The sequence below is a fragment of the Sesamum indicum genome, linkage group LG11 (assembly GCF_026168435.1).
Source record: "Sesamum indicum cultivar Baizhima isolate 11 linkage group LG11, ASM2616843v1, whole genome shotgun sequence".
Taxonomy (NCBI): domain Eukaryota; kingdom Viridiplantae; phylum Streptophyta; class Magnoliopsida; order Lamiales; family Pedaliaceae; genus Sesamum; species Sesamum indicum.
Window position 1 is genome coordinate 17,300,570 of NC_142667.1, and position 9,475 is coordinate 17,310,044.

The 9,475-nt window shown below is 37.3% G+C and overlaps 1 protein-coding gene across 1 annotated transcript; it reads left to right on the top strand.

Moving 5' to 3' along the window:
* Positions 1-298: 298 nt before the first annotated feature.
* Positions 299-6,764, top strand: PECT1 (phosphorylethanolamine cytidylyltransferase 1). The gene is made up of 10 exons (XM_011103674.3): positions 299-675; positions 1,453-1,688; positions 2,012-2,193; positions 3,052-3,123; positions 3,394-3,461; positions 4,835-4,955; positions 6,017-6,082; positions 6,159-6,281; positions 6,406-6,497; positions 6,587-6,764. Exons 1-9 carry the CDS (start codon positions 332-334, stop codon positions 6,475-6,477), a joined length of 1,284 nt encoding a protein of 427 aa, XP_011101976.1. The 5' UTR covers positions 299-331; the 3' UTR covers positions 6,478-6,497; positions 6,587-6,764.
* Positions 6,765-9,475: the final 2,711 nt, after the last annotated feature.

The window sequence follows — 9,475 nt, forward strand, 5'->3', positions numbered from 1 at the left end:
TATTCTACGGATTAGGTGGTTGATCATTATTTTAAACTCACCAGTATAATACTATAATACAATAATACATTTATTTTATTATTAATGGAAATGGAATCGGGATTTGGAATAACATCTGCTAGTGAAGCTGTACCGCTCCTCAACCAACACTGATGTCGCTCTTGGGCCAAACCAGGATTTGAACTTGTCCATCCCATAAGACCCAACCCACAAACAGAGCCTGGGCCGAGATGGGAAGGCCAGTTGTAGAATTACGAGAATAATTTTCTTTACCACCTACAAGAATCCATCATAAGTAGCGGGTATCTTAATTCTAAAGGTATTATGGTTAATGTTGTTAATTAGTTGGAGCATTTGGATGCGCGGAGGAGAAAAGAAGATGGGTGCGGAAGGGGAGAACGCCCAACACAGCTCACGGATCATGGTGTCATGGGTAATCGGGGGGCTGCTAATAGGGGTGTCATTGCTGGGTTTCCGTTTTGCTTTGCCGAAGAATAAGAAGAAGAAAAGGCCGATAAGGGTTTACATGGATGGGTGTTTCGACATGATGCATTACGGCCACTGTAACGCCCTGCGCCAGGCTCGAGCTCTAGGCGACCAATTGGTCGTAGGCGTTGTTAGTGATGCCGAAATCACTGTCAACAAAGGCCCTCCAGTTACTCCTCTTAACGAGAGGTCCGAGCTCTTCTCTTTCCATTTTCCCTTTTAGTATGCGGTGGACGTAAATTTAGATGATTGATCTTATTCCTGTTTCCACAGCGCTATATGTCACAAAATTTCACATTGCTTGATTGGTTTAACCTCGTGGTTATTAAATACATGACTGCCATGTGCTTTGGTTGGCTTGGTATCCTGCATCAGCCAAGCACTTAACCTGACTTTATATGTTCATACTCTAGATGCCAGTGTTTGCTGGTTCAAACACAAGCCTGATTTTTGACGATTTTGGATTCTAAAGAAAAAATCCGTTTGACACTGAATTTACTCTCTAGTTTTGTTTTTATCTTTATTTTTCCCCAACATTGGCGCAACTCAAAAGAAGGTAGCACGGCCAATCATAATGTTGTTGGTTTTTGAGGTGGCCACCTATGCAAGTCTAATTCTTAACTCTGCAGCACGGTTGGTTGAACTTTATACACATTGACTTGATTAAATAGGCTTTACAGATAAGCCTCAAGAAGAGGAAGGTGTATCCATCCTTCCTGCCACATAGTTATCGTTCGTTATTATTTTTGTTTGTTATTATTATAATATTATCAATTGATTGTTATTCTGATTCATCTATGTGTTATTCATATACATTCATAAAAGGTTACCTTTCTTTAGATGTTAATTTTTTTAACATATTAACTTTATTGAGTATTAGTTGCTTTGTCAATTCACTGGGTATTCTGCAAAAACCATTTCCCGAACAACTACAGTATGAGCTTTGTGCTGTTATTTCTGTCGCAGGATGATCATGGTTAGTGCTGTTAAATGGGTGGACGAAGTCATTCCTGATGCACCCTATGCTATCACGGAAGATTTCATGAGAAAATTATTTGATGAGTACAACATTGATTACATTATTCATGGGGATGATCCCTGCATTCTTCCAGATGGGACTGACGCATATGCCCTTGCTAAGAAAGTTGGCCGTTATAAGCAGATTAAACGTACTGAAGGGGTATCTAGCACTGATATTGTTGGTTTGTACTTGCAACTTCTTGTTTATTTAACTGCTTGATATGGAAAATTCCTCCTCACCTTTGTCGCATTTGTTTTTGGATTTGGATACACATTACATGTCATGATTTTTCAAGAGAATGTATTGATGATAAATGTCCCGCCTTGGCGCCTTGCCACCAAGAATCAACCATCAGCACATGAGTTCAGAACTACAATTATATGTTTATCAATTTAGCTGGTCACTTATTAAAACTGAAGTTCTTACCGGTATAGGATTGAAACCTGCTGTTGCTTTCTTGTTGTCTGGAAATTAAGATATTGGCTTGTTGATTCTGTCTCATAGGGCGTATGCTTCTTTGTGTGAGAGAGAGGTCAACCGGGGATAGCCATAACCACTCATCTTTGCAACGACAATTCAGCCATGGTCACAGCCACAAATCTGAAGATGGTGGCTCTGGTAGTGGAACACGAATATCTCATTTTCTGCCTACATCTCGTAGGATTGTCCAATTCTCCAATGGCAAGGTGTATATGTTGCTCTTGAGCATCCTCTAGGCTATGTTTTTGAAATTTAATGCACTCTGGCGGTGTCCAATTTGGACTTACTGATTACGTTGATTTGAGATATTTTCATTCAGTTTATCTCTTTTGCCGTCCTCCTTGTGCATGTATGTTTGAATTTTTGTCTGTGTGCGTGTTGAATATGGGCAGATGGGTGAATTCTCTGTTGTTTGTCTATGATCTTTTGATACACACATATGCTTTCACATTATGCATTTGCATCTCTACCTTCTCTTAGCATCTAAGCAGCTAATGTTTTATTATGATTGCTTATTTTCTGACCTGGCACATTTTGCTGAAGCGGGACCAAGGAAATATTGTATGCATGAGCAATTAATGCCTTTTGTCATTATTGCATGAACTAAGCCATCTAAACATATGTGATATCCGAACTATTAATTCACGGTTGGTCTCTCACTGATTTGACGTGAGCTCAGAAACCTGGTTGGCTGGACATTTTAGCTTAAATGGTCTATTTACTGGCATAAGTTATCAACATTCTTATATATGTTACTTGGGAAATATTTTGTCAAGAAGTCTTGGACAATAGAAGTCTAAGCTCCAACCAATTAAGGAAAGAATAGGCACCAATTGGGCATATCTAATTGGAGAGGAAAGATCTATTTCTGAACTTGTTCAAATCTGATCGAAACCATGCTCTAACTTTTTTATTTCGGATTTCTTTTATTTTTCTTTTTCATTTTTTTTTTGTGTGTGTGTTGTTGTGGAACCTCCTGTACTCTAATTTGTCATTTACTTCAATGTCGTCAATAATTATATATTCATATTATAGTTTCATATATGATTTTTCTCCTCTTTTAGGGGCCTGGACCAGATGCTCGCATAATTTATATAGATGGTGCATTTGATCTTTTCCATGCTGGTCATGTTGAGGTGAGTGAGGAGTCTATACTGTTTTAATTAATTGAAATGATTTTGACTGTAAATCAGTTGGCCTCATTTTCAGATTTTAATGTTTGCAGCTTATGGTTGTTTGTTTCATGTACTGTTGGTTATATCCATTTCCTTAATCATTCTTTTCGGTTCGTCGTAATCTCTAGCATGACATTTCATTAATATTAGCAATGATAGAAGTGCTACTGTGCCCCCCCTATTTCTGTTTGTCTACTCTATCTCCCAATCTCATTTTTTTGGTATATGCAGATTCTCAGGCTTGCCCGAGGACTAGGTGATTTTCTTCTTGTTGGTATCCACACTGATCAAACTGTCAGGTATGCTTGCCATTTTCGTCATTCTCTCATTACCTTCCTTTGGCACAAGTTCCACCTTTTTGCCTCTGATCAGTTCCTCTGAATTGATGACGATCTATGCATTAAAAGTGACTCTGGTATATTCCTGATCAACAGCATCCCTGGGGTGGATCAATCTTTTAAGTTAGGTTATTGTAGATTTCACATTGATACGGTTAAGTAACATTTCACCCTGATGACCTTCCACCCTCATGACATTCTCTTGTCTGTTTTATCATTCTCTCCAAACTGATGATTTATGCATCAAAACCTGACCAAGCTATTCTATTATTTCTGACTGTTCTGTCATCCTGGCTATATTCCGTTTGCTGTCTCTAATCGATCAACACCACATCTGAGGTGAACGAATCTTTAGAATAGGTTATTATGGATTTAAGATTGATACAGTTAATTTCTCCCAAATGACCTACTGTCCCTCATGATATTCACTTATCTGTTTCATCACATTCACTAAGCTGATGAATTACCCATCAACACCACACCAAGCTATTTTGTTATTCCTGACAGTACCATCATCCCATTTATGTCCAAAAGTGGGCTTTATGTAATGTACTGCATTCATTCTGTAAGTGGAATGCATGGTTTTAGCAGTTACACATGTTATCTTGGCCAAATTGCTTCTTTGAACATAACCTTGTCCCTATTTTTTGTGGGGGGTTTGGGGGGGATCGTGCAGCTTGTCAATCTGTTCTCCTGCAACTCACTCAGCATCAAAGTTGAGTGTTAAACTTTCCGACAAGGTTTTGAACCCCAGCCCATCATTTCTATTAAATTATGATTATTCTATTAAGTTTAACTATTTTATGTTATTTCTAAAAATAAAATCCTAATTTCACTTCTCAGTTCAGTTTTGCTAATTCTATTAGATTATTTATGATGATTTAGTGTATCTGATTTTAAATTTAAAAATGTGTAATATTATTTCTTGTATTTGATCTAATTAGTTTGTTTTTAAATTTATTTTATTATATTATATATGCTATTGAACTATTAATGTCAAAGAACATCACTGGTTTGATTACAATTGACTCAATGGTTGAAAATCAGTGACTTGTAACCTACTTAATTTTCCGATTTGATGAACAGTCTGAGAACATTGCTTTGTGAGTTCAGATTTGACTTCTCATCTGTAATTGCTGACACTTGCTTTACTGCTCCCATGACTGTATTGGTTTTGATATACAGTTGATACATTGTGCACAAAGTAATTAAAAGTAATGATTATTCCTTATCCTATTGTGTGATGTTGATAGTTTCTTTTGAAATGTTAACACTCCTTTTACTGCAACTTGAAGAAAATATTAAATATTTGGAATATGATGTCTCTTTTGCAGTGCAAATAGAGGAGCACACCGTCCTATTATGAATCTCCACGAAAGGAGCTTAAGTGTTTTGGCTTGCCGATATGCAGATGAGGTCATAATAGGTGCCCCATGGGAGGTGTCGAAGGATATGGTGAGTGTGAATTCTCAAGATTTTGCTAGTTACTTTTCCATGAAAGTATCTTGCTCTCCTATGCTGCATGATGATTTTAACGTTTATGAGAGACGAAAGAGAGTTCACTAAAGAAACCACTTATGGTTGCTAAATGTATGACATGTGACATATTTAAATAGTTTACAGCGTGGGTTTATTGTAAGTAATATCACTTCAGAATGAGTAAATAGTCTGCATTTGCTTTTATAACTTGGCACTACTAATTATCCTCTTGTTAGAACCTAACTGAATAGTGAGAGCAAAGTTGCTGCGAAATGTCTACCTTGTTGTTGTTGGGTTTTCCTTTTCTTGTCTTGAGTTCATATGTTCTGATGTAAGTGAAGTCCCAAAAGGCATTCTAATGTTGGACTTGGGTGAAATGGGAAAATCACACATTTAAACATTGTTGGCCTATCTGCTTCTTTGAGTTATTGCACATGCTTCAGGAAGAACAGACTACATCCAAAGAATGTAGTGTGTGAACACCAAGGACATGCCCACAGGTGGCCTGAAGATCATAAGCATCAACTATTGGGTGTACCAAGTTGTATGATGGCATTTAACTTCAGTTGCATCCTTTGCATTGTACTAATTCAGTATGAGGCTATGAGCGTATCCATCTGCATGCATGCAGCATCTTATGTTGATTCTTTTGAAGTATGAATGATGATATATGCGGATGGAAGTGATGCAAATAGCAATAAGGTCATGCTTGATCTAACACATATGCTGTTGATTTATGTCAGTATGTTGCCTCTTGCTTTGTACAAGATTGAGTTTTTTGATGCATGGTTTTCATGTCATGGATTCTTCTGCTAAGAAATGCTTTAATAAGTTGCAACAGTTTTTCTTAATCAAAATGCCTTTTCAAACAGTTCAGTATAGATGGACATTATGAACTTTTTATATTTATTTTTTTTTTTTTGGGGGGGGGGGGGGCGGTCGAGTAAATAACTAAGTTTAGTAATTTTCAGCTGATGGATGATCAGTTAATCTCACTTCTTTAGATTTCTGTGTCATTTGAAACTTTGCTACTGCAGATAACAACGTTCAATATCTCTTTGGTTGTGCATGGCACCGTGGCTGAGGATAATGATTTTCAGAAGGTATACTTGTTTTAGATTTAATTTTTATGGGAACGGTATCCATGAGTCACCTAACAGTCATTTGCTGAATCTGTAGGAGAAGCGGAATCCATATGCTGTACCCATCAGCATGGGTATTTTTAAGCTGCTGGAAAGTCCTCTGGACATTACAACTAGCACGATAATCAGGAGGATTGTCTCAAACCATGAGGCCTACCAGGTTTTACTCACTGTTTTAAGAGTTGAAAGAGCTTTAGGGAATTGTGTAGTCTTCACACATATCTCCATTGAGTTTGTTTAAGATAAAACTGGACTGAACCTCTCTCTGCTTTGCTGTTTGACAGAAACGAAATGACAAAAAGGCTCAAAGTGAAAAGAAGTATTATGAAGAAAAAACTTATGTGTCGGGTGATTGACTGATTCCAGAATATTGGAGGTAAACTTGTGAAACCTTTGAATTGCTGCCACTTGCAGTTTACTTTGGCAGGGGGTTATGGATCTAATTTTACTATTTTCATATTGCAGATGAGTTGGATACTCGATCATTTACGAGGCTGTGGACACTTTATAGGCAATTAAGAGGGACGTCTCAATAGTACAATTTTCTGTATTTTGCTGACTTGAATTTTTGCTAGAAGTTGTAGAACGAAAAAATATTTAAGCACTACCATGAAAGCAGATTGACTGCGTATTGAACTTTTCATATAGTGCACGTGCGATTGTATAATCAAATAGGCAGCATTAGTTTGCATAAAAGGTAGGACAAGATAAAAGATTAAATGTCCCTCTGGGGAAAGTGTACCCTATTTTCCTCCAAAATGGGAAAATTTTTAGTCATATGCAATGAGCAATTTCAAAACTCTTGATGAATAATGCATTGAAATTATGCAATTTTGAAATATTTGGTGAAAAATGCCATATGAATTATTCGTTTTGAGAATACAAATCACTTGTTTATAGGAACAAACTCCTAGTTTTATCGAAGGTGTAATTGATTTTACTTGAACACAATTAAAGAGATCCGACTTAACATTTTATGTTATAGATTTACATAATTTGCCACTTAAGCATTTTGTCTTCATTTTACTATTTATTAGTGGAGTAACTATCAACAAGCCATGAAGGAGTAACTTAGAGTTCACGAGTATAGATAGTTATTCGTTCCTTAAAGTGCAATCTATCTATACTCGTTCATTAAGGTCGAGGGACTCAAAGCCGGTCACTGATTTGTCACGCGTGCTTGCCTAAATAACCTCATACCCCCAACAGTTGTATGGACATCTAAGGTTAATATAGAAAATTTAAATACTCTACTGAACACACAATGCCAAATGCCAACTTATGTATCTATGTTGTTGCTCTCTCTCCCTCTTCTTCTAACAGAGAAAGTGATCAATGTTCCTATATGTTTCCCCTTTGTCAACTTCTCCCTTATTTGAAAATCTAAAAAGTTGAAAAGCCATTGTATTTTCATTTGTACATTTCAAAACCCAAAAGTCTGCTTTGATTTCTATAAAATATCCAAGTTCTCACTATTCTAATTTGAAAAGAACAGGTACATGAATTTTTTAAGCCTCCGAGAATACAATGAATGCAAATTGAGAAGAATATCTCTTTCGAGAACAATACTCCAACCTCTTGGCAGATTTGCTCCTAATTTATTCAATATGTTGGATTTGTTTCAAGGATTTGCTTTTGCAGAACTTTTTAACATCATGTACTTAAAATTTTGTACAAATTTTACAAAAAATCGTATCATGTCATGTTATTGACATTTGACTTGTACAGGTGTATCACAATAAAGTTTGTTGGAGAATCATTATCATACAAAACACAACTTATTTATTTGTGAACTTCATTAATGAAACATCACATACTAAAATATGAACGATTGTCTACATGCCAATTTGATTCATTTATTTCTTGAATGTTGTGCATTTGTATTGAAAAAATCATCATAATTTAATACGTCATTTTTCAAGTGTTCTCATAACTGAAAAAACTTACATTCAATCATCAAAATGTGATAAATTCATCAATTTATAGGGAAAAGGTCAGATGAATTGCTTTTTGAAAATTATAAAAACTGCTTTGTTATTAAAAAAAAACAAATGAATTGCGATTTTCGGAGGAATTCTGAAGCATTTATCCAAAAGCAATTAAATGAATGCATCTCAAAAACTACCAATTATTAGGTAGGTTCTTTATACAAAATTTTGGACACAAAAGTTTGTGCACTAGAATCTGATGTCTCTTTTGCAGTGCAAATAGAGGAGCACACCATCCTATTATGAATCTCCACGAAAGGAGCTTAAGTGTTTGGGTTTAGGGTTTAGGGTTTAGGATTTTTTTTTTAAATTACACCCGAAGGTGGGGGAAGCTTGTCGGGGTCCCCATCCCTTCTTCATTAAAAATAAAGCACAGTCAGAATTACAACATAAACGCAACAAAAGATAAATCGAGGAGTACTACTCCTTTACATTGTGACTCGACATCAAGTTTTTTGTTTCTTCCATTTTTTCTTGATTCTATCTGTCTTAATTCTTGGACCGCACGAGTCACTCCTCTGTTTCATAACTCGGGTTTTCTCCTCCGTGTGCCTGACCAGGTACTCTGGTATCTCGTCTACGCGAAATTGATTCCTAGGCAGTCTGGCCGGAGAGGCCAGTTCCTGTAGCAGCTGCTCTGCCGAATCTGTATCGATAGGGTTGCGATTGGTCGAGCAAATCGGATGGCAGATCTTTAATGGTTTGGCACTACTGACCAAACTCTCGCCCTCATCTTGATTCTGTTGGAGAAGCATGGTAGCATTTCCCACTTGTATCCAATTTCCTCAGCCATTCTATTTTTTGAATTCTCCTCACCCATTTTTCCCTCCTCACATGTGGTGTTAGCGATATCAACAGAAACAATATTTTCATCCGCACTAGCCATAGAATCAGTTTTGTGTTCAGTGTGGTACATGGGGTCCTTTGCAGGCTGGTCCATCATCTTTGAGCTCTCACCAGTTTTCTTTGCTACTGCTTTGTCCCGCCCGACCTCTTCACCAACCTTCTTTCCAGCACGATTGCTCGGCTTCTTGGGGGGTGGTTTGGGGTTTAGGGTTTAGGGTTTGGGGTTTGGGGTTTGGGGTTTGGGGTTTGGGGTTAGGGGTTAGGGGTTAGGGGTTAGGGGTTTCGAGTTTAGGGTTTAGGGTTTAGGGTTTAGGGTTTGGGGTTTGGGGTCTAGGGTCTAGGGTCTAGGGTCTAGGTTTTAGGGTTTAGGGTTTAGAGTTTAGGGTTTAGGGTTAGGGTTTTAGGGTTAGGGTTTAGGGTTTAGGGTTTAGGGGTTAGGGTTTAGGGGTTAGGGGTTTAGGGGTTTAGGGGTTAGGGGTTAGGGGTTAGGGGTTTAGGGGTTAGGGGTTTCGGGTTTAGG